The sequence below is a fragment of the Equus caballus genome, chromosome 19, assembly GCF_041296265.1.
Source record: "Equus caballus isolate H_3958 breed thoroughbred chromosome 19, TB-T2T, whole genome shotgun sequence".
In the NCBI taxonomy this organism is placed as follows: domain Eukaryota; kingdom Metazoa; phylum Chordata; class Mammalia; order Perissodactyla; family Equidae; genus Equus; species Equus caballus.
Genome location: NC_091702.1, coordinates 10437080 through 10463707, shown reverse-complemented (window position 1 = coordinate 10463707; position 26628 = coordinate 10437080). Strand labels below are relative to the sequence as shown.

General features: G+C 40.4%; 1 protein-coding gene across 5 annotated transcripts in view; it reads left to right on the top strand.

Moving 5' to 3' along the window:
* VEPH1 (ventricular zone expressed PH domain containing 1) overlaps positions 1–26628 on the top strand; it is a 207957-nt gene that overhangs the window by 156030 nt on the left and 25299 nt on the right. For all 5 annotated transcript variants that reach the window (XM_001490024.5, XM_070242524.1, XM_023623200.2 and 2 more), the window contains exons 10-11: positions 3787–3926; positions 6952–7086. In XM_001490024.5, coding sequence (XP_001490074.1) covers positions 3787–3926; positions 6952–7086 — 275 coding nt within the window. The remainder of the gene's footprint in view (positions 1–3786; positions 3927–6951; positions 7087–26628) is intronic.

Sequence of the window (26628 nt, the reverse complement as noted above, 5' to 3'; positions counted from 1 at the left end):
GTGTACGTACACAGGTTAGCATACACACAGAATTTCCTTCCTTGCTCTGTCAGCTGAGAAGGCCAAGGAACAATGACACCCTAGTAGCAACAAGCACACCCAGCACCCAGAGCTTGGTTTCTAATAACATTCTCCAATAAAAGGAACCAGAACTCCTTGGAGAAACAGCTGATTCTAAGACAGGGGTAGGAAACATACAAAAATGAGCCTAGAGCATCTTTTAGTGCCAGAAAATAAGGAAGTGCTCAAAGAAAAAGAACCCACATAGACAATGATGGGGGAACATCAAATGGACAAGAGCCAGCGGAAAGAGCTCCCAATGGCCAAAGCTGGAACAATCAGAGAAAGACAACAGACTAAAGAGTATCGAAGTATGAAATAAATATCCATGAGTAAATACTGATAGAATAATTGAGTAAATAATTTGAACGAAATAACTGGAGGAGGAAGAGACCAATCTGTGCAGAGGAACTCCACTCAGTTTATGTAGCTATTCAGCCCTCGAGGAGTGGAACCAACCGCCCACTTCTTACGTGTTGGCTGCACAGAGTGACTTCCTTTCAAAGAGTACCGTGTGGAAAGTGGAAAAAAAGAGTAACTGCAGTGGGGAAACCTGGTAACCACCACCTCAGCCAGGTGATCAAGGTCAACATCAACAGTCCTGAGTCAGGTTGATCAAATTTACTCCTGATATGACACGATGAAAACTGCAATTTACCTGCGTGGTCTTCCTCCCCAAAACTCAAAATCTAATCATGAGGAGAACAGACAAATGCCAACTGAGAGACAGTCTACAAAACACCTAACAAAAGTACCCCTCAAAACTGTCAAGGTCATCAAAAACAAGGGAAGTCTGAGAAATTGTCCCAGCCAAGAGGCACCGGAGGAGACGTGAAGAATAAACCTCAGGCCAGCCCTGATGGCCTCAACTTCAAGTTCCACGTACTCCGCTGGGGCAGCCGGGGTTGTCCCCCTTAAACTTTTTCTAAGTTCAAAATCTTGATCATCTTCCAAGGTCCACCTCGCATATCACCTCCCCCGTGAGAACAAGCTGCTCATTTCTCTGAGCGGTCACAGCAGTGTATCCCTCCCTTATCTCACGGACTGAGAACAATTCACTCCATTGCTCATAGATGCTTCTCCCATTTGGCTGGAAGCTTCTGAAGAGCAGTGTCAACACTGCGGCCCCTCTTGCTCCCTGCAGTGTCTTATTTCATTCATTCAACAACCAGTATACAAATCAATATACAACCAATATACAAATTCTTAGTTTCATTCATCCAACAACTGTTTATTGCATGCCTACCGTTCCATACCATAGAATGAACAGAAGGGAGAAAATTACAGAGAAAAATTAACAACAAAATGTTAATGTTGTGGGGAAAACTTTCCACACCAGGAAAGCTCTGAAAAAAAATGAGGAGAAAAATATCGATACAGATCACGTTTACCGAAAGCATTAATAGTAAGCCTTACATCACAGAACTCATTTATTTTTACAGCCAGTGTGTATGCTTCTAAGTTCAAAGTCTCTCTCTTGTACCACTTTGCCCATCTTCTGTGATCTGGGATCCCTGTGGTTTGTATACAGAAAGCTAGTGGACTCAGAGTGAGTAAAATAAATCTAATCAATGTCCATTTTCAAAAGAAAACATGAGTGAGCAGTAAGAATTTAGAGGAAGGAAAAAGACAAAAACCGTTTTTATGGCAGAGGCCTGAAGTCCAACACATGACCATCAAGCTATTGCGTGGGTTCTTGAAAAAAACTTGTTTGCTTTTGAAACTTCCTATTAAAGCAAACACATTGCTATCTCAATGTCTGCCTTACAGCTAGATTTATTTCAAACACCGTTTGTGTGTGTGTGCTCTCCTGGAATACTTGGTTTCCTATTTCTCCAGCAATAATTAATTTAAGTTCAATTTTCAGAGCACCAGTGCCAAAAACAAAATATTTTAATTACCATTGTCAAACAATTTCTGATTTCAAGCCCCTATTGTGCTCCCGTCTATTCTCTGAGCTCTTGCTTTCTCGGCGCCGGGCCTCCTGTCTCTGCCACAGAATCTTCAAGCACTCTTTACATCTCGTGATCCATTCTCCCACAGAAAGAGGAAATGATGTCTGATTTTATACATGGATATCGAATGCTCAGCCCCCCATTTTTTTCATTCCCCAAAACAATTGAGTTTATGAAAACTAGCCCTTTTTCATACCAGTGTTTCAGAATCGTGGAAAGCTATTATTAAGATTTCTGTATATATTTCTAAATCGCTCTGCAACTTTATTGTCTTGCTCCCAACATCTTCACCTCTAATCTGTCATTGGCCACTCTCCCTTAACCCTTCCAGACTCTTCCCAAAAACCTGAGCCCCGACTCCCCCATTTTCTAGAGAAGCCTGTGCACTCTCTTAGGCGGGGATTGATGCCCACTTATTAGGATCCCCATTAACTTTTAATAAACTCTAATCCATTTCCATTTTTAAGAGTAGGGCATATTGAATCTATTAATTTTCAAAATATTTCATTTAAAATGTCAGATTAATTCTGAAACAAAAAATACCCTATTAGCTATTAGTATGACTACAGATTTTAAAATCTCCGGTACGGTAGAGCCCAAAGCATCCCGATGTGGCATCAGCTTGGCTGAGTCCAAATCCCGGCTCTGATACAGATTGGGCAGCTTTGAGCAATTCTTGCAGGAGCCCTGAGCATCAGCCATCTGTCCAGACACGGTAAAGCATCTTCTGTGTGCCGCCTCCAAGGTCATAGTGGGGAACACTGCAGTCACAGTGGTTCACCAAGCTGAGCCTCTAATGGGCTAAGTTCCCTCATCTTTTAAATGGGAACAACAATACCCATCTTGTAGGGCTGTAAAACTTAGATGGCTCCTCCCACGTTCGGCTTCTCCCCACCTCTGCTCTACACTGCCACCACCCTGCCCCACTTTCTTGTCCCTAAAGAATGCTCTCATTAAGTCTCCCTGCTTGAGCTCTTCAAGGTGAAATGACATTTTCAAACCAGAGCAGGCCAGTTCACAGGAAGCCACACTCTGGCCGGAGTTTTGGAGCCTGTCTCTGTGGCCCCCACACAACCAAGAGAAGAATGCTCCTGGTTCATGGGGTACCATCCACTGCCCAGAAAATGCCTGGGTTTCCCCCGTCCATGCGCTTATTCTTCCCAGGTTACCATGTCAAGGTCCCAGGTATCATGTCAATCATCAATCAGATGGCTACGACGTGGTGTCACCCTTTTTACTGGCAAGAGGTTTTTTTCTTCCGCATGAGTTGCTTGGAGATTCTTCATGCATTGTTAATTAAGACAAGAGAAAGATAAATAGAATACTACTTGTTTAAAGCATCTTCATTTAAATCTACCTTCCATGGAATGGATCTACTCAAATACACAGTAGTTTGGAGTTGTTAGTTCACAGACTGAAAAATGTATTTTTTTTTCCTGACAAAGATTCACCCTGATCTAACATCTGTTGCCAAACTTCCTCTTCTTTTTTCTTTTGGTTGAGGAAGATTAGGCCTGAGCTAACATCTGTGCCAAGCTTTCTCTATTTTGTATGTGGATAACGGTCATAGCATGGCTGAGAAGCAATGTAGGTCCACGCCCAGGATCTGAACCTGTGAACCTGGGCTGCCAAAGCAGAGTGTACCGAACCCAACCACTATGCCACAGGGCCGGCCCTGAAGAATGTATTTTTAAAGGTGGTGGTGTGTTGAAGTATAAAGCCTAACTCTGGTAAGAATCTAATAGTTAATGCTACGTGTATTTGTTTCTAGATTCTGTTAGAAGCTGTGTAGCAAAATTGTTCTTCACCTGCTCCCTGAAGGGTCATTACTGTCTATACAGCAAATCCAGTTTCATCCTCATCAGCCAAGAGCCTCAGCCCTGGATCCAGATCATGTTCCTGTTCCAGCAGGTGCGTACGATTCGTGTTCATAACGCCTCCTGAATGAGGTGGTGGGTGTGCGTTCATAGTCATTTTTACGGAATGATTCTTCGACCTGAGTTGATAACAGCAATACATACACATTCCATTCATAATTGTTTAACATAGATTTTCTATATTTCAGGATAGTTTTCTTATAAAAGGCCCTGGATTAGTAATCAAGAGACTAAACCTATTAATATCTTAAAGATCCTTAGCTTTAAAAAAGAAGAATGAAAGGGAAATACTTTTTGTTAAACAACAACAAAAACAGCTTATTTGGGGCAATAGCCCTCCTTGTGGAGAGGTGTCTATTTCTCCACAGTCTTCCAATCTCCAATTAATTTTAGTGTCGACACATTATTTTGCCATTGCTAAGATCCTGGAATGCCACTTTCCCCCCATGGAATAAAGGTATATAGGTAAAACTACATAAAGAGGAACTTTCAACTTTACAATGAAGAACTTGATGCAAAGATTTTAGCATCAAACAGATTCTTATTTGGAAATACTTATCTTGAAACATTAAATTTTCACTTAAAATTCAAATATAGATTGTAAAATGTTAGTAATAGAAAGGATCTTAGACATCTTTTACAGATAAGGAAATTGAAGGGCAGAACTCAGACCACCAGCCTCCTGAGCCAGTGGCTTGTTCTTTGTTGCACGTGTTAAACGTAAACTGGGGCGATGCAGGCAGAGAGGGCAGAGGCAGAAAAAAACAGAATGCAAATGTTAAAAGAAGTTTAAAAATTAGGCCACGTGATAATATAGTATTTATTTCAATTAATAAAATGTTTCTGTAAGCCCATACAAAAGTTACCAACCAGATAGTTATAGTTCTTTAAAAAGAAAAGGCAAGGGGCCGGCCCCGTGGCGCAGTGTTTAAGTTCACACATTCCTCTTCGGCAGCCCCGGCTTCGCTGGTTCGGATCCCCGGTGTGGACCTACGCACCACTTCTCAGGCCATGCTGTGGCAGGAGTCCCGCGTATACAGTAGAGGAAGATGGGCACGGATGTTAGCACAGGGCCAGTCTTCCTCAGCAAAAAGAGGGGGATTGGCTGCAGATGTTAGCTCAGGGCTAATCTTCCTCAAAAAAAATTTAAAAACTAAAAGTAAAGCCAGGCTTATTAAGAAAATGAATTTTAATCCTGAATATATCACAATCGCAAAGTGGAACTATAGTAATTAAGAAGAAACAGCTTAGACATGCCTTAAGAGTACCATCTTTTCCTGTATTGTCTTCTTAAGAACACCTAATAACATCTCACATGTGAATCAAATTGTATGTGAAGATAAAAACAACATTGATTTTTCCTCCTTTTGTTGAAATAATGACCTTATTTTTCTTCTACTTTATTACTTTTCAAACAGTTTTCATCAGTGATTTTGTATTTGGTTTCATCTTTGGCTCTGTTCTTAACAGTTGTCAGTTTTCTGAAAACAAACCAAGAAAGCTTGATTTTATTTGTGTCCCTTCAGTCTTATATTTTTTACTTAGCCTGATTCCTTGTCTTTCTCTTTAAGCAAAATCACCAAAAAGTATCTGTATATGTTGCTTTTCTTCTTTGTTCATTTTATTATAATGTTTCCTTTTTCTCCCCACACCCTTGATATGGTATGACCTGGGTGAATCCTGACTTTGGGGTAAATGAGAATCAAATCTGTGACTTGCTGGTTATAAACCCAGGTCACACAATATGTGTTACGTGCTGGGGCAGACTCTTTCTCTGATCTGTCAATTTAACACATTCCTAGAGTTCTCAGATTCACAGATTCATCTAAATGGTCCTCTTTGGCGTGATGTTTAATTATATCAGAACTTGCTCTTCTTTAAGTGAAAAATTATGTGCTATATAAGTTTCCAATAATAATCAAGAAGTCCCCAGATGTGTCCACATTATGGGCTGCATAATCTGTTACCAGCTCTTAACCTTTTCTAATCTGTGGGCCACTTACTCGGAGTGTAAGATCCTCCAACTTTTCCCACTCAGTACAAGAAACAGTTCATCTTGATGATAATAGATTTTTCTGGAAAAAATGTATTAATCTTTATTTACTAACTAGAAAATTTGTACACACAGACTACCTGGAGATTCTTCTAAGTCTATGCTTAGACAGTCATTGACGCAGAAAATAGGATTTTATAAGCCAATATGATTATTTTATCAGACCTCACACATAAAGGATAATATATATGGCATTATATGTATATAAATAATATTTTATGCCCTTTATTGAGGTTCTACATGTTTTTATAAAATTGATCCCCTGAATTGAAACACTTCTCACATTTATAGGTATAACATCACAATATGTAAACAACTATTAAACACATAATTCATTAATAAACATACAAATAGTTTAAATCTTCCTTTGAAAATTTTATTTTCAGTGGCTTGAGTAAAATATATGTAAATGTGATTTTCTTTACATTAATAATCTTATTGTCCAAAACTCAGAGCATCTTAAAGGTCTAAGAATGTTCACCCATTATACATTTCAGAAGTAAAAGTGTTTGTTTCCCCCAAACACCCCCTCACACCGTTTGTATTTGAGTAGTTGCATAATGAACTCTTAGTTATTTAATTTCTATTCTTCATGATCTAGTCTGTATAAAGAGACTTGATATTTGTACTCTAGTTTTAATTTTATACCTAATTCTTAGATCTTTGAAAAATTAAAAATGAATATTTATATTAACCATCCTCCCATTAAGCTCATGCTTGGGAAATGGTCAAGGTAAATACTATGTTACAAAGGTTAGGCATATTTATAGAGATCAATATCAACTGCCTTGAAAATTCTATTGAATAATTTTAATTTTCTGTTAAAAAATGAGAAGCCTGGAGTGTATCATATGTTTGATCTTCAAGATAGATTTCTTTGTTGTTTCATTTAAATGAAACCACGTTAAAGATCAAACCCAGCCTAAATAGTGCCTTGTAGTCAATCTGACAGTGTTGTCAGGACGAGAGAGAATGTGTCCTGTTTCTCTCATTGATGCCGTTTCAGAGCCTGTTTCCTGAGCCCCTGTCCATACAGAGTCGATCTGTGCAACTTCTCAGGGCTTTGTGGGAGAAGACGCAAGCAGAGGGTGCCCACAGCTTTGAAACAGCCATGATGGAGTCCACATTTCCACAGCAGAAGGTAAATACTTCTTTCCTTAGACATGTTATTTTAAACCAAGATTCAAGATTATCTTGAAACAGTTGCCTTTTCTTAACAGTTCACTCTTTTTCCTTGTTTCCTTTACCCTCTTTTATCATTATCAGAAAACCCTTAGTAGCTGACGATTTTTCCTGTGGTGCCATAGTGGACTCGGGACAGAGTGAGATCACCCGACGGGTCACTGCCTGTTAGGACCTTGTTAAATTAACATTTGTTAAGTGGAGCACAGGGTGCCAGATGGTGGCCAGAAAACCACAAGAGAAGCTGCAATAGAGAAGTTTATTACACACAGGTCCTGGAGGAAGTACGTGGCATGACGCAAGGGGCCGCACGGGGAGGCTTAAGGAGCCAAACAGGCGGAAGAAGAGGCAGGACGTGGGGCACATGCCCTTATGTCCTCCGTGGGTGGAGTGCTTTGGGATTCCCGGGCTAATGCTGGATTGGTCAATTCAAACCGAAAGCAGCAGGGGTTTGGTGCGCTCCACGGGGGTCTTACCCAAGGGTCGCGCTAGGGCAAGGGCTGGGAGGTGGGGGAGGCTGCTGATCCAGCAGCTGTGGGGGAAGTCGTGTTGGGAACTTCCATTTGCTTGTCACTCAGGGGCTGTGATCTAGGGCGTGTGCTTGCATGAGGGCCTAGTGTCCGTTTAAGGCCCCCCGCAGGCGGCTTGACCAAACAAAATGGACGCCAAGGCAACAATACGATAGAGTAACTTAGCTAAACTCTCAACATTGCCCTTTAGGCTCATCGACTGACATTATACAGCCCACTTAGAGCCACACAAAGACTACACGCGTGGTATGGAATAGAAAACATTTTACAGAAGACGGAGGACTCCAGGATTGAAAGGGAGACAGCCTCGGGGAATTGGGCTCTAGGTTCTTTGGTGCTTTTCATTTTTTCCTTCCAGGCTTTCTCTCATCCCCTTGTCCTCTGCAATCACCAGGAAAATGAAACATATGGTGGGCAGGAAAAGAGGAAGCACGGTCAGGGTAAGAAGGAGCCCTGTTGAGGCAGGCAAGTGCTTTTTGAGAGACAGAGCAATTTAAGAATGTGGAAACAGGGGCGTCGTTCTCAGGACACAGCTGATGGAGACCTCCTGAGCAGGGTCCCAAGCTGGGCACGGACCAGAATGTGGAACTACACCCATCCACTTGATAGGGTAAAACTGAGAGTGGACGTGCACCGACGTGATCAGCTTTGCATGAGAGAGGTCACAGGCCTGGGTATGGAGAAAATGGTTAGAGGAACCCCGACTGCAGACAGGAAGGCCACGCGGGCAGCTCTTACTGTAATAGCTCGGAAGGAAGGGCTGACTAAAAGTGGAAGTTATAGGAAGAGGATGACTTCAAGAGCTATTAAAGAAGCAGCATCAGTAGGACGCAGTGCCTGATAAGGAAAAGGGAAGAACCAAGGATGACCCCAGGGGCATCATGTGGCTGAATGGATGATGGCACTATCCTGAAAAAGACACCACAAGGGAAGCTGGTGTGGAGGAAGAAGAAAAAGCATTCTGGTTTACGTATTTTGAGTCTGAGTTCTTTGTGTAGAAAACCAGGTGGTGAAGGTGGTTGAAATGCCAATGCGGACCCTGGGAAGAATGCCACGACTGGAGATACGGGTTTGGGAGTCCTAAGGTAGCACTTGATGACATGGCAGTAGCTTGGATTGCTCAGGGAGAATATGTATAATGAGAATAGAGGATGGTTATTGATCTCTCCTTAGTAAATATTACCGGCTTCTCTAAGCCCTTCCATGCCCAAAGAGTCTGATGATTCTTTATTTTGCCTTTGAAAGCCCAGTAATAACTGTTAGATGTTACTGGGCAAACCAGAGGTTCTGAGAGATATGATCATGGTCTCTGTCCTTGTTTTACTGTTGAGAAGGGGAACATACCAATAGTTAATAAATTCAAAGTACAAACAAGTAGAAAATTAATCAAAAACTGTTATATTGTGAAACTATCTCAATACCGCTTAAGTGCTGAAAGGGTTGTAAAAGGATGAGAAATGGGTGGGATTAGTCAGAACGTTATTTAGAATGGTCTGTATGACACAAAAGACCAACTATTGCGTCAGTACTTCTTGGCTTTCGTTTGAGAATGAGACACGCAGTACTAAGAATAAAGAAAATGCCATCGTTGCCTCAAGGCAAAGTAGAATGGAATTCTTTGCATATTTCATTCAAATTTTAAGCTGGCGCGTTATGTTTAAAGACAATGCTCAGATTCTTATGAATTTTTCATTGAACTGTATTTTAACTAGAGGCAACTAGTAAATTAAAACTTGGCAGGCTGCTTCAAGTCCTAAGAGATTTCAAAAAAAGAAAACTTGGCAAACCAGTTTTGTGCATGCTTACAAGTATACTTATTCATATTTCTTCTATTTTATACCAATAAATATTCCTCCAGGGAAAAATTAACTGCAAACCAAAATGTTTTTGAAATTTTTAAAGTTTTGTAATTTGGTTCATTCATAAGTAATAGAAAATTATTTGATATCTGGAATGTACATTATGTGGCAAAGTCATCTGTCCAAGTTTTTCTCAATTAAATTGATTTTCTCCTATCTGTTATGAAGTGTTCTGCCCATTAACTTCACAGTAGCTGTGAGAATGGCCCAAAGGCTGCTTTATTTTCACCAAGTGAGAAAATACACAGTGACTTGGAAAGGAGGAATGCGTGTGCATCTGTTGCTGTGTGTAGGTAACACTGCAGCCAAATGGATTTAGGAACACAAAGAAGAAAGAAATTCCTGAAAAAATGCCTGAGGCTCTGGAATATAATGCTCTGGCGGGTTTCTTGCTGTGATTGCTTTTTAGTCAAATCTTGGAATTTTAGAACTAAAAATCAAGAGTAGGATAATCTATTAAACTACAAACTACCTGAGGGCAGGGATTTTACTGTGTTTACCATTGTATTTGTAGCATCATATGGTGCCTGGCAATTGGTATGCTCTCTACAAACAATGGGTACCAATTGAATAAGTGAATGAATCTTGTCATTTTCCAATGTTAAAACTGGAAGCAATGGGACATGTTGAAGGTCACGTAGCTAGTCAGTGGCAGAGCAAGAGTGCAAGCACACACCATGGTGACATCGGGGCTTTCACCAATATATCTGGTTCGTCTCTACGCTGGCACGTAAGAAGATGACATTTCCCTGCCTCTTGAAGCAAGGCTGGGCCATATGACTTGCTTCAGCCAGTGAAATATGAGAAGGGATACATGTCACTCCAGGCGGAAATTTTTAAAAGCCAGTATGTTCCCTCTTTTCCCTGCCATAGTGATTGTAGAAGCAGATGTTGATACCCAGTTGGCAGAAAATGGACACAGCCCAGAATTCCAAGCCACCATGTGGAAGGCGGCTGCTCTGGAGAGCCACCCAGACCTACCCCACGCTTTGCGTGGGGAAGAAACGGTCTTTTGTCTTGTTAAAGATTTCAGTTCTGGTGTTCTTTATGGCAGGGTAACCTGCCTGTCTCGACTCATACTCCTACCAGAGCAGTTAAGTACGTCGGCTTAGAAGCCAGGCTACCCGGGTTTAAATACAAACCAGTAATATTTTAATAGCTAGAAGGAAAAATGGGTGAGGTTAGTTTTAAAATTTCTGAGAGAAAAAAAAGAGAGGACTTCCCTATACATTAAAACATACTATAAAAACTGTAATCGTTAAATCCTTCCACTTTTATGGCAAGAATTAACATAAAGATAAATGAAACAGACTATGTGGTCCTGAAACCAACACTAATATATCCATATAATCAGTTATTGTTATATAATTGTTTAACTACATATAAAACAAGTTAAAGTCTTTAAAAAAAAACTAGACTAGTTAAGCAAGATGAAGAAGCTCTAGCAATCTGAGTACAACATTGCACCCATGGTCAACAATAATATATTGCACACTTAAACGTTTGTTTAAAGGGTAGCTTCATGTTAACTATTTTTTCTACAATAAAATGAAATTTTAAGTAAATAAATTTTTAAAAACTAGACAAAAAAAGAGAATAGGTGTCAAAATCCTAGAGCTAACTTTATACATATAGAAAAATGTAAAGACATTTTCTATACTGGAAATTAGACACAGACGCCTGTTCTCACCCTCAACAATGAATGTTTTACTAGGGGTCCCACCCCATGCAGAACGTCAGGAAAAGCAAGTAAGAGATGGAAGGGTTGAAAGAGAAGAAAGCAGAGAGAGACAGCAAGAGAGAAATTATTTATGCGTAATAAAATTATTGGTATAGAAAATTCAAGAGAATCTAACCTTTAGAATTTGTAAGGGAGATTCATAAAATTACTTGATATAAAATCAACATAATAAAATCAATAATATACCTATACATGAATAATAACTATTAAAAATTCAAAGAATATGCGATTTATAATAGTAACAACACCTGTAAGGGATCCAGGGATAAATATAAGGAAAGATGTGAAACTCTTTGATGAAGAAAATTTTTTAAATAGCAATAAAAACGTTTTTTTAAAACCTGAATTAATGGAAAGATATGCCCCTCTTGTAGCTAGGAACCCTGATTATTACAAAAATGGAAATTTTCTCCCAAATTAAAATATAGATACAACTTCATTTCCAATCATAATAGCAACAGAATTTCTTCATAGCGTTCAACAAATGGATCCTAAATTTGAGAATAACCAAAACAATTGTGAAAAAGAACATAGAGGAGGACATTTTTCTACTGAGAAAAGAAAAGTTATTCTAAAGCTGTAAGATGAGGGCGTGATTATTGCTGCAGGGATAAATCGATAGTAAAGAATTAAGAGTCCAGAGACAGTTCCAAGCACATACAGATGCTCGGTAGCTGACAGAAGGGAGATTCAAATCAGGAGAAAGTGAGATATTTTACAAACAGTATGGGGACATGTGACATTCCAGATTGAAAAGACAAAATTAGATTCCCCCCAGACACTCTACAATCAGCTAGCTCCAGATAGATTGAAGACCTAAATGTACCCAGCGAAACCTCATGACAATTAGAAGAAAATACCAAAGGCTGTCTTCATGACCTCAGGATAAGAAAGAACTGAAGACAAAAGTGAGCAGAAATCATGAAGGAAATATGAATAGATTCAACTACTTAAATGTTTAAATTTCTGTGTGACAAAACACACCATAACAAAATTAAAAGGCAAGAATAGCTGGGAGAACGTATTTTAAATATGTGTAACCAACACGAAAATCTCCGACAAATCAACAAGGAAGAGACAAACAACCCAACAGAAAACTGGGCAAAGAATATGAGCAGAAAATTCACTGAACAGAAACTCAAATGGCAAAAAAAATAAGAAAAGATGTTTAGACTCACTCACAGTCATTGAAATAATTGACTTACATTTTTAAAAATGATACATCATTTTACAATGATCATACTGGAAAGAATAAAAAATTGTGACAATGTAAGTCTTGGCAAAGACACGAAGAAATGAGAATGTTCATACATTACACATGAGAATAAAACAGGTTTACCTACTTAGAAAAAAAGTACTCAAGAAAAAAATATATGTAATAATTAAATTAGACTCCTGAATGACAGCTAGTGACAGTCAAGGGGGCTGAGTAACTAGCTTTCCAGAATCCTTAATTCCATTTAAAGCTTACCAAAAAATACGTAAGCATTTCCTCCCCCCATCCCCCCACCAAGGATTTCTCCTATCCAGTTAGTTAACATATCCATCACCTCACATATTTATCTTTTTTTTTTTTTTTGGTGAGAATATTTAAGTTCTACTTTCTTAGCAAAGCTTAAGCATTTTATCAGAAATGCTCATTTCTTTCCACAGGGAGGTTTTGTATTATAACATACAAAATTGTTGTGTCCTAGACAAAGTTTAAAACTAATTTTCCTTTACAACCTTTTTAAAAGAGCAGTCTGGCAATAGCTGGTTATGTCATCAATTCACGTACTCTATTATCCTGCAATTCCATTTCTAGGTGAAACGCTCACTTACCTGCACTCGCAGACACGTGCAGATGTTAACTGAGCATGTTTTCACCAAAAGATCAGAAGCAATGCAAATGCTCGTCAGTAGAAGAATGAAGAAAAGTGGTGTGGTACAGTCATGCTATACAGGCAATGAAAGTAGATTAATTAGACCTGTACATAGCAACATGGGGTTGAGTTTTAATAAGAAAGTTGGAAAAGTATGATATGAAGAGTATGATCACTTGTGTAAAATTTTAGAACACAGTAAGCAGTGTCATGAATGATCTATGGTACATATGCTTGTGATAAAAACAACACCATATTTAGAATCACACTAGATTCACAATGGGGTTGCCTCTGGGTAATGAGGACGTGGGGAAAGGAGAGGGAACTGCGACTGGGAAGGGAATTAAGGAGACATCAATTTAATCTGCAATTTTGTTTTTTAAAAAGAATCAGAAGCAAAATGTTAGCATTTGTTAAGTTTGGCCAGCTAGTGCATGGGTATTTGTTATCTTATCCTTTGTACATGCTTCTCTTTGTTTTTTTAAATATTATTAAACCTGTAAATAATGTCTGAGTAGAGGATTGATAGATTTGACTACATAAAAATATAAAGTTTATAAAAAGCAAACCTTATCTTACACAATAACTTAAAATTAAAATATGCGTAACAAGCATGAAAGACAAATTTTAATATCCTTAACATACCCTAAGTTCATGCAAATCAATAATCAATGGGCCAAGGACATGAGCATATTGCTCAAAGGAGACTCAATCCAGAAAAAGCATTAAGCCTCATTAGCAGTCAAAGATATAAAAATTGAAATTAAAATAATGTTATCCTGGGGCTGGCCTGGTGGCGTAGTGGTTAAGTTTTTGCACTCTGCTTCGGCGGCCTGGGGTCACAGGTTTGGATCCTGGGCATGGACCTACTCATCACTCATCAAGCCATGTTGTGGCAGCATCCCACACATAAAAAATAAAGGAATATTGGCACAGATGTTAGTTCAGGGACAATCTTCCTCAAGCAAAAAGAGGCAACAGATGTTAGCTCAGGGCCAATCTTCCTCACCAAAAAGAAAAAAGTAACATTATTCCTTTTAACCCGTTTTTTGAAACACAGTAATCGGTGCTGGCTAGAGCAAGGAGTTTAGACACTCTCACAAATATCTAGTTGAAGTGTAAATTATTTCAACATTTCTAAAAAACAGTTTAGCAATACAGGTCAAGAGTCCTAAAAATATTCATATCCTTTAACACAGTGTTTCCATTTCTAGGAAACTGTTCTAAAGAAATAACCTGAAATGTGTACAAAACTTAAGATACATACATGAAAAAGTATTGTGAAGTAATATGTAAATAACCTAAGTGTCTAAAGATGGGAGAATGAAAGTATTTTATATATATATATGTGTATATATATATATATATATATATATATATAAATCTCCATCCCTACGGAAGAATATTAAAAAGCCATGAAAAATCATGTTTATGAGAAATGTTTAATGATACAAAACAATACTTATGTTAAATACCACATTGCAGGATACAATATTATTTATAAAAGAAAATTATTTGGAGGATTACCCAATAAAACAACCAAAAGGAAATCTATCAAAATGTAGCAGTGGTTAGCTCTGGTTGATGGGATTAGCATTTCCTAAATTTTCTCTAAGAAGTATATATATTTTCTATAGTCAAGGAAAAAATATCATTACTGAAGTACCACTTTTAGTTATATTGCTTTATGTAGCTTAACATAAATCAGCAATTTATAATAGAGAAAATTTCATTTTAAGATAATCACTTTTCATTATAAAATAAGAATTTTAGGAAGAGGGCAGAAAATCTGTTGATTTATTTAAGAAATGAGGAGAGCGGCCTCTGTGGACAGCTAGAAATACTATTAACGAGTTCTCGCCGGTCCACGAGCGGGCAAGCCCTTCAGGGAGCTCACTCTGATCATCAGAGGCCCCGACAGCTTGTAAAGTTGAGTGAGGGATTGGTAAAGGACTAGAATTTGAGAGAGAAGTCTGCTTTATTAACACAGGTTGCCGTTCCCAAAGCATGGAGAAATTCCATATGCCATAGAAATGAGGTCTCACAACTATGCCCATTATGGAAACAACAACAACAACAAATGAAATTTACTGCTGAAATAAAATGTGCCCATCTGGCTAACATTTGGAGATTTATTTTCAGTCCACATTGCTACAGACACACTCGACAGTTCTCAGGGTAATCGGCTGTAGTGTCAAAGCGTAAATAAAACTGAAGCCCCAATTCTGGGTCGAACAAAAGGAGACCTTCTGATGCCCCGAAAGGCTTAGATTTAGTGTTTGAGTTACAGTGTTAATATGGTGCTTGAACAAATAAATGCGTAAGTAAGTAAATAAGGGGCGGGCTTATTATATATAGGCTGTAACTGTTCGAATTCTTAGAAGAAATTTAAGTCTCCCTGTCTGATGTAAGTGACAGGTGTGGGTCGGCCCCGAGAGAGAGCAGTGTGAGTCATGGTGTTCGAGAGGGGTCGATTATGTTGAACCCTCCTTTCAGAGCAAGCTAGGTGGGAATGGGGTAAATAGGAATTGGCTTTGAGATTTCAAAAGCCTGGAGAGGGGTGGGGGCTTTTAGGGTTTTAGGCTATAAGCTCAGAACCAGGAAATTCTGAAGGGCTGTGTGTAAGAATCCAAGATGAGGTAGAGAGATAAGAAGAAGGCATGAGTAAGAGTCTGCAAAGAAGCCAGGGCAAGAGTGTGTCCAGTGATCAAGGGGTAAACTGAGGACTGCAAATTGTGTTAGAAAACTGGAGGAAAGGGGGTTGGGAGGGCAGATTGAAGGTGGAAAGTGGCTGCATACACAAATGTCTGGGATCCTCCTTGCTTGGAGAGCGAGCCGGTTGGGAGGATGGTGGAATTAAAATACAGAATCTGGGTTTTTAAAACAAAGAGGAAAATGGTTCCACATAAGGAGAATGACCTGAGCAGTAACATTGGGAGAGGAGGAGACCAAAAAAAGAAATCACAGTGAAGTCATGGCAAATAATGACTTTAAGTTCATTCATTCAGTGAAAACTATTTCTTGTGAATGCCTGCTGTACGCCAAGCACTGCAGAGACCGAACATAAACGCTCCTGCCCTGCCCCAGGGAGACGGGCAAACACACAACTCGGCAGTGAGAGACTGTAAGAGGGGGAAACGCCGGAGGAAAATGAGGAAGAACCGGAGCATTTGGTGGGCAGTCAGGAAAGGCTTCTGAGCTGGTGTCTGATGAGTTTTTCTGGCAAAGAGAACAATTTGCACAAAAGCCTTGGGACCGAAAAACAGAGCAAAACAAAAAAAGAAGAAGAAGAAAAGAAAGGCAAAACCTTAGTATATTAGAGCATTCTCCTCCGAATTTAAATCACACATCCCGTCAGGAAAAAATGCTCGAGCAAGCACTCTCCTGTTTATATTTATTTACTTACAAATTATATACATGTATTAGTACACTCATTATTTTGATTATAAAACATATGCAAAAAGAAATTTTAAAGGATGAGGTGAAAAGTTAAAAGCGGAAGTTCTAATTTCTTCTTCTTCCTACATCACTGTGGATGGCCACCTCCACCCCAGGAGCCAGCTCAGCCCGTCCCACAGCGTTGGGACCAGGGAAGGGATCAGGGTAGAGCCCAGGGAACAAAGGGAGAAGTGAAGCCGGGAGAGTTCGTCTGGGGAGCGTACCGCCGGCCTGTGAGCCACGCTCGGAGCTTGGACTTGACCGCGGTCTGTGGGAAGTCCCAAAGGGTTCTGAGCAGACATTACCCAGACTGTTTTCAAAAGATCACTGTCTGCTGCGTGGAGACTGGATCAGAAAGGGGCAGAAGCAGAGTGAGGGGCATCACAAAGGAGCCCACTGCTGATCCAGATGAGAGGAGAGAGTAGCTTCAAAGGGCAGAAAGAAATGACACATTCAGTCTAAAGTCTGGAGGTAAGAAGGACCTAACAATCTAGTGGGCGGGGTGTAAGGGTGAGGACACTTTCGAACAGCTTAAGTTTAAAATGCCTATGCGATGTCCCAGTGGAATTGTCTAGTAGGCAAATGTGAGGTGGTTTAGGCCAGAAATAGAAACGAGGGCACGTCAGCAGAGGGATGATGAAAGCCACGGGAAGATTAAAGCGACCTGGGAAGAGAGTAGAGAGAAGAAAAGGACTCAGTTCAGAACCGAGTCCAGACAGCAGCCGAGAGACAAAAGGAACCCAAAGAGTGTAGAGGTCACAGGTCACAGGTCTCAAGAGAGTGTCCGAGAAAGACAGAGGAGGGGAGCGGCTGGAATTCGGCAGCCAGATCACGGAAGACAAGTACGGAAGCATGGCCATCCAGTTTGACAACTGGGAAAGAGCAGTTTTAATGGTGTTTTATTGGCAAGGTTCAAATGGGAGTAGGTAGAGAAAGGAGAAGGAAAGAATGAGGAGGGAGACAGCGTGTCTTGGTGCTGAATGAGTTGTTAATGGAGGGAGTATGAAGATGGGCTAAGGGGAAGCCGCAGAGCATGTCTGTGAGTTGTCGGGATGATGCAACAGAGAGGGTGAGAGTGATGAGCGGTGAGAGGAAAGGACCACATACAGAGCCAGACCAATTAGCAGACTTGGCGGCGGAAAGATGAGTGAGTTCACGTTTATGGCTTTTCAACTTTTTCAGTGAAGTAAGAGGTGAGGCCATCAGCTGAAAGTGGGCTGAGGGGAGAAGGTGGAATGTAGGAGGTCTGAGGAAAGAGGAAGTCTGAAATGAAATTCTCAGAGAAAGGAGCCATGAACTCACTAGAGACAAACAGCAGGACCGTCAGGCAGTGAGGAACATCCACTCGGGATCCCAGATAATGGATTAAAGTAAAATAGGCAAACGATGTTCTCTAGCGGTGATCATCTGTCAAGGCCATGGGGGAGTTCGCCCAGGCGTGGCTTTTGCCTTTTGGTTGAGTGGTGATAAGACGGTGGAAGCTTTCAGGGTAGGAGACATCTGTGTTTGAGAAGATAGAGGGTAAAGATGCAGACCAAAAGAAACAATTTAAAATGCTGACGAGGAAGAGTCTACACGCAGGAGACCCGATTTGGGAAACAGAAAGATGGTCTTTAGGGCCCAGAAAAAAACAAAGTTATTTTCTGAGTGAAGAAGGTGGTGGATTTGTGCTGAGCTTCTCTTCGTAAGAACCCTCTGCTTCTCCTCCCAGGCCCACGCACGCTCTCCTGTTCCTCTGGGAAACAAGGGCACCAGCTCGTCCATCGCTAAGGCAGGCAGACCGTGGCTGCGAGGCGAGGCGGGGCTAACTCTGACCGCGGTCACGTTTACACCATGCTCCCGGCCTCGGGCTTGCGAAGCTAGGTAGCCCTGGGAGAGCATTGGCTTAGGCACCAGACGCATTTTTACCACAGTTTCCTAGTCTCAGTGGACTCGAGCTCTTCCAGCATAGCCACGTGCCAGTTCTTCTGGGCTTAGTGCAGTTGATGCGAGAGGCTGGAACGTGAAGGGTCCTGGAGACCTCACACATCCTCTGGGGACTTTTACAAGCAGGACCCTTATTGATGCCTTAGGACCACTGAGTTTGGAAGTCCAGCCAAATTCTAAACTTTGCCTCCCTGAATACTGTCTCTACCTTCATTTGGACTCCTTTTATTTCCCTTAACAGCTATACACTATAACAGGCTAACATTATAAGAATACATTATAGGGCCCCTCATTTAAACAAGTCCATACACACAACTCATTACATTAAGTGATTGCATGTGATTTTTCTAAACACATTGAACTGTGACAGTTCCATTCACTATTACAAAATTAGGAAATTATTAGTCTTATACTTGACTAATTAATACAAACTATTAGTATCTCCCTAACCACCATCCACATCTACTGTACTTATGTTGTACTTATGCTTTTTAAAGAAATTATAATTGGCATAAGAAATATGTTCTCAGTTTAGTTTAAATCCTGGTTTATCACATGTATTGTATTTCCTTCATGTTTCACAACCCAGACTGTCCCATAATGAAGCGTGTCAATTTTACTACTGTAGTGAACATTCCTTCACAGTCAGCCAGATGTTCTGCATCAGTCAAGGAAATTAAAAAAAAAAAAAAAAAACCTTTAGAAAAAAGTTAACAAAATAACTCTATTCCTGGGGGAACAGAGGCATGCAGTCCCTCTGAAATGTCTGTTCTAATCCAAGACGGGTTTAGATTCTTTTCTTAAATAATCAGTGCATGGCGCTGGCCCAGTGGCATAGTGAAGTTCTCACTCTCCGCTTCAGCGGCCCTGGGGTTCCACAGGTTCAGATCCCAGGCACAGCCATGCTGTGGTGGCATGCATATACAAAATAGAAGAAGATTGGCATAGATATTAGCTCAGGGCCAATCTTCCTCAAGCAAAAAAAGAGGAAGACTGCAACAGATGTTAGCTCAGGGCCAGTGTTCCTCACACATGCAAAAAATCAGTGCGTGAGCAAAATCTTTTCCTTTTTCCCTCAAAGCTGTCATCGACATCGTGTGAATGCCTACAAACCCTGGGCACTAAACTGTTAGAATAAACAGCACTTCTTTTCAAGCAAAGTGGAAGTGTGGCAGTTAGAAGCTCAGGATGTGGGTTGAATCCTGGCTCCACTGCTTACCAGCTCTTTTGTTTACGTCCTCTGTGCCTTGTCTTCTTGACCCGTGAAGTGCAGGAAATACTGGTACCCTCCTCACAGCAATGTTATGAGATTTAGAAGACGCGATACATGTAAAGCCCCTGGAACAGGGACTGGTACATGGTAACAGCTCAATCAACGGTAACTAGTATTATTTTATTGCCCTTCCTCTGCAAGACCCCTCTAAACAACATGAATGACAAAACTTTCATCTCTTAAGAATAAGCTCTATTTTCACGGTAGCCAAAAGTTTATCTAGGCCTAGGACTGTTATAAAAGGAGACTATTCAAACAGAATAATAATTTTCCAAGTTAAAAGCTGGTTTTCACTAAAGTAATGAAACTTTCTCTTGTGTGCTCATGAATATACTCTAAAAACAATTCTGAAAGAGATTTCTAAAAATGTTTTGAGCAGAGGCTGGGTCACTAAAATGTGAGTGGTCATCCAAGTTTAACACTCATTTCAAAATATAAATTCAGGGCTTTTTAAATCTAAAAACTCATAGCAATTTAGATATCTCAATACTAGACAATATCAAGAAAGAGAAGTCAATGGCACCATTTGCTTTTATTTTTAGGACCCTGAAAATTGCACATAGGTTGGCAAATTTTTGGTTCCAAGGACACACTACCCTCCTCCCCTTAGGAATTACAGACCATGGAATAATCTTTATTTTGTCTTGAATTCAGTAAACAAATATTTCCTAGAGTCTAATTATTTTCAATACATTTTTGTATTTTATACTATTTTCAATATAACTTGGGGTTCCTATTGAAAACCAATCTGAGGGGAAGGGGCCTTTTTTTAAGTCCTCTGCCAAATACGGAATCATTTGATGCCTCACTCCAGGGTCTGGCAATTCCTTCTGTAGTCTCCCTTGTAGCCAGTCCAAATTGCTCATGCTGAATGTAAGCCCCTTTCTTCATGATCTCGCACCAGAGCCCATGGAAAGCAGCAGGGCACCACCAATTCCAGTGCCGTTTTTGCTAGTAGTTCCCAGACCTTAGTGCCTGTGCGAGACCATAGAGAGCTTGTTTGAATGCAAGTTCCTGGGCCTCTGTGGGTCCACAGTATGCTCCTGCAGAAACACCAGAAGAGAGGCAAAGACAACAGAAACCCAACTGACTTGGCCTGAGTCACGTCTCCACCACCACCGACTTGCTCTAGGAATCCGGGCAAGCCGGCTAACCTCACTGAAGTGCCATCTCTTCACCTGAGACCTAGGAACAAACCCACCCGCCTATAATAGGGTTGCTAGGAAGGGAAACGAGATGATACATTTAAACCCCCAGCAGAGCACCTGGCACGGGGTAAGTGCCCATAAACAGCTCCTATCAAACACTTATTCATCAACTTCGAGGCCGTGGTTAAATCACCTGTTTAGTTTTCTCTTTTCTGGATTTGTAACCATTTAGGTATCGTTGCGGCCCTGCTCTGAATTTTTTCCATTTTCACCTCCTTCATAAGAACTGAATGCTATGGTCTGTGTCTGATCAGGGCCCAGGTACCCCATTCTAATGAGTCTCTCATTCTAATCCCGTGTGTGTGTCTAATTATTCCCTAAATGGGCACACCTCATTGCACCCTTTAATCTCAGCGCCTCATCAGAGTCCTCCATTTGCCCATCTCGTTATTTCCCGTCCCTTCCCCAACGTCCCTTTTCTCTGCTCCTCCTTTCAGTCCTCGCGTCTTCTTAAGCCCACTTCTTTATTCACAGTATTAAATCCTTCCTTTTATGCTTGTCATTACTCCCTCCTTTCTGCACAGCTCATTACATCCCTCCATCTGGAACTTCATTATGCCATTCCATTTTTATCTCATTACATCCTCATCGCACACATACTATTAGCGCCTCCATTCTCGAAGAGCGCTGCATTCTTTCTCTCTGCTTCTTATCACAACCTGCCCTTTCCACCCTCCCCATTTACTGCTTCCATTTAGAAATCACATTACATCCCCCTAAATGCCTTTGCCCTTGCACTCATCCATTTATGCATCTCATTACACCATTGCCATGCACATTTTTATGTCCATTTCTATTTGTATGTCTCATTATGGCCCCATCAACATGCACATGTCATTATTCCCCTTTCAAAGGTTCACGTTGCATTACAGCCTTCCATGTTTGCATCTCATTACATCCAATATTCCCAGGTTTGACAACAAACTAACAAAAACAGACAGATAAGTAGGTTACTTTTGCTTTTAGAAAACGAAATGTGTTTCTCAGGCACCTAACATCAGTGTTTTTTAAACAAGTCATTCATTTCAGAAAGATTTACATATATCTATCTAGCCAAGAGACAAGAAGCACTATACTGTATATGCATAAAAAGGAGCTTCTTGGGCCAGCCCTGGTGGCCTAGTGGTTAAGTTCAGCACGCTCCACTTTGCTGGCCCAGGTTCAGTTTCCAGGCACGGACCTACACCCCTCTGTTAGTGGCCATGCTGTGGTGGCAGCCCACATACTGAAAAATAGAGGAAAACTGGCACGGATGTTAGCTCACAGTGAATCTTCCTCAGAAAAGAAAGGAGCTTCCCATCTTGCTTTGTTCAAATCATCATCGTTATCACTACTTTGTATTATTTCTCTACAAGTTACAAAGTAGCGTAATCATCCGTGAACTGATCTGTGGCGAGACATCTCTGAAGGAGACAGCTCAGGAATCACAGGCGCTTTACAGATTGAGGAGTACGCTGAAAACACTGAGAAATTAAGATGTTCCCCCAGAACTGGTAGTGAATGACAGTGGTGGGGCTCAAACTCAGATCTTCTGGCTCCAAAACCTGCCTTCTTTACATTATCCCACTCTGCAGAAAAAAACTCTTCTTCCTAAGTATCACTTGTGTCATTTAGGCCACTCTGTAACATCTCCCTAGGACAGAACTTGGGGTCAGCATGATTTGGGTTTGGTTTGTTTTGTTTTCTAAAACCAAACAATAGAACGTATTTCAAACACTTTGCATTTCATGTTTATCCCTTTTTCTCTGAATTTGAAGAGCTAGATTAAAAGAACCTTTGCTATGGAGCCCCCAACAAGAATTAATGCAAAACTCCTGAGAAAGAGATGACCCTTTAATGACCTTCACCACCAACGCCTCACACAGGCAAAATAGGTGGACTCCTCTACAAGGGGTGTGAGGGGTTCCAAGGAGGCCCCCACGTGCAGAGCTCTTCTTCCTCAGAGTCTAACCCCTGCCAGTCTCTTTGTTTCACTGAACTGTGTTCTCTGCCTCACTTTAATTTTTTATCAAATTATGAAATAGCTCATAAATTCAGAAAAGTAAAGAAAGATGATACCCATTCCCACCGCAAGATAGAGAGATGTGTACATTTCTTCTATATTTACTTCAAATATTTCCCCTTACAAAAAAGAAAGAAACTGCTGCAAATACTCTCCAGAGGCTGGTGTATATTATTTCCATGAATGTTTTTGTACTATTGTTTGAAAATTTCACATATGTGTTATGAGATTGCACATATCTTTTGCAAAATGCTTTCTACGCTTAATGTTATGTTTTAAAAATATATCCATTTGTATAATTTATATATTTTCATATATCATAGAGCTAACTCATTCATTTTAGCATCTATAAAATTTTCCATTGTATAAATAGACCAAAGTTTACTTTATCCATTTCTCTACTGAGGGGTTAATGGAGACAGATCAGCCATCCGCACATGTGTTTCCAAGGGTGTAAGATCAATTTCCCAGTCAGTGAACGTCAATGTAACTTGAGGAGCTTGTTCAGAAATGCAGATCCCTAGACCTGAACACAGACTTAGGATGAGGGTTCCCGGGGCGGAACCTGTGTCTGATGTTTGTAACAAGTTCCCCAGGGATTTCGGACACCAACACCTCCTGAGAACTGGTGCTCTGGAACAGCTGAGGGTCTTGTCAAGAAGCAGTGCTATATTGATGAATTCAGGCAAACGTTCTTCTTCACTTGCTGACATTTTGTTCTAAAAAGTTGTTTTATAAAGTTAAATAAAATAAATTCCTATAATATGTGTAAAGATACAGGCATTTTTAAAAAATAAATATGTTCTGAAAGGGCTTAATGGTCATAGTTGAATAGACATGAAAATTGAAAACCTAAATGCTACTGTTGGTGTAAGCTGGAGACAAAAATCTCTGTGTCTCAATTAGTGAAAATTTATAAAAATTCATTGGACATCTATATAGGCAAAGTGCTAAGTATTTTCAGAAACTACACAATAAAGAAATCAGTCTTCTTGCTAAAGAGCTTTGATCCAGCTGAGGACCAAAAGAGTCACACCAGATGAAGCTTGATAACAATCACAACCAAACAGAAATGAAAGTGTCTTCAAGTTTTCCTCTGGGAGGAATACTGTGGGCCCAAAGAATTCCCTGCTCACGTCCTTGGCGTAGAGGACTGTGTCTCCCTTGTCTATTTATCCTTGGTTCCTGACGCCAGGTGCTATGAATACTAAGTGCCATAAATTGAATTCAATAGTAATATTTTTCAGAAATTGAAATAAATTTAAAAATTAAACTAGAGCATAAATAGTCTTCAGAGTCTCTTTTGCTAGTTTATTCATTCAGCATAGTGTTTCTTACAAGACACTATGCCTACATAATGTAGGACAATATAAATCACATAAAGATGAACAATATAAAGATAAATCATTAATTTTCTTCCCTCAATAAGTTTATTTCACACCCTGTACTCCATATAGTTGGAATACGTATACTAGAAATAACCATAAAGACATAAAGCCTTACTATTATGTGAAAATATTGGGGATTGTTAAAAAAAAAACCAAAATTCTTGTTTATGTTTTTTAAAACATACTTGAAGTATGTGCCTAGAGTTGATCCTGTTAACCACAGGCACATGAGTACACGAGGTACCTATATTTTGTATCTGTGCAAAAACTGCTTTAGAACAGAATTTAAATGTGCCAGAACCCAAAGTTCTTCCAGATGTATGCTTTCACTGATTTCTGGAAAATTCTTTCCCAGTACCCTCTCGCAGTACATAGAGCACATTATAAGATCCAGAGGCCACTTTGTGCTTTTACAGAATTCTTAGCGTTGACTCATGCTGTCATTGTCATCGAAATAACGTCGTAAATCTCCTCTCATCTTTCCATGCTGCTGGCTTATTTTTCCCTTAAGAGGCCTCTCAAGAGACTTTTTTTATAGTTTTCAAAATTCCTATTCTCGTTAATGAATTTTTTCTAAAACTGGGTAAACACTAATTGAATTAGCTGTTTAAAAACATCATTTTCCCTCCAGAGGTTTTCTCACTTTTGAATTAGGTAGTGTTTATCAGGAAAATCCTTCTTAGTGCATGCTTACTGTGATTATATATCTTTTTCTTTAAGTCAAGAGAAATCATTTGTACTTCAATATTTGGGTTTTATTGAGGCCTGATTTGGAGTGTACTTGGTAGAATGTGACCCCTCTAAACAGAATCATCCTTTTCATTGAGAATCGGCCAACAGGGTATCACCTTCCCTTCTTCCTTATGGCAGAATCTCAGTATGGACTCTTGATGCTGCATAACAAATTACTACCAACCTAGCAGCTTAAGACAACACATATTTGTTATCCTACGGTTTTCTTGGGTCAGGAGTCTGCTTGTGACTTAGTCAGGTCCTCTGCTCGAGGTCTCACAAGGCTGCAATCAAGACACTGGCCAGGCCGTGTTCTTGTTTGGAGGTTTGAATGGGAAGGGTCTGCTTCCAAAGAAGCTCCGGTTGTTGGCAGAAATCATTTATTTGGGATTTGAGGACTGAAGGCCTGGATCTTTTATTGGCTGTTGGCTGAAGGCTGCCTGTAGGTGTGAGAAGCCACCCACAACTCCCTGCCACATGGCCCTCTCCACAGGAGGTTCACAACATGGCAGCTTGCTTCTTCAAGGACAGCAGATGTCTCTGTATGCATCAGCTAGTAATCGTGGGATTGATATCCTATCACCTTTGCCGTATTCTTGGTTAGAAGCAAGTCACAGGTCCCTCCCACACTTAAGTGGAGGGAATTATACAAAGGGATGACCATCAGGAGATGGGAATTCCTGGGGGAGTCACCCTAGGATCTGTCCACCACAGTCCCATTGAACTCAAGTACTCAGGGAATGACTCTTCTTAGAGAGGAATGATTTTTATTACTCCCCTGGAGTCAAGTTGTCTTAAAGGAAGTTTGTAATTCTCTAAACAAATCAATTTTCATTCTCTTGTCTTTAAAAAAAAGAAGAAGAAGCCATATAACAATTCTTGGGCAAGGCCTGAGGAAGCCACAGGACCCAGCAGGGTCAAGAAGAGAAATCATGACCTCAAGCACATTTAAGAAGTCAAAATTCAATGGGCCGGCCCTGTGGCCAAGTGGTTAAAATCACAGGCTCCGCTTTGGCGACCCGGGCTTTCGCCGGTTTGGATCCCAGGTGTGGACATGGCACCGCTCATCGGTCCATGCTGAGGCGGCGTCCCACATAGCACAACCAGAGACACTCACAACTAGAATCTACAACTATGTACTGGGAGGCTTTGGGGAGAAGAAGAAGAAGAAGAAAAAAAAAAGGTTAGCAACAGATGTTAGCTCAGGTGCCAGTCTTAAAAAGAAAAAAGTCAAAATTTCAAAACTTTAGCTATCACTAGTTGTTGGTTTGTGTTTGCTTGCTTTGGGATTCATTTTGCTTTGCTTTTCCATCAATATCTGGAGCTACATGTGTTTCATCTGTCTCTCCATTCAAAGCTGGCTGTTACTGCAACTTCAACAGCTCGCAGACTCTCCGTCCACCTTCCCCACTCAGTGCCCTTGGCCCAACACCCACCTCCTCCAGGAAGCCAGCCTGCTCTGACTTCAGAACGTAAACACTGGGCTGTAGCTTGCCTTCTTTCTTCCACTCTTTAACTAACTTTTTGCCAAGACAAATGTGG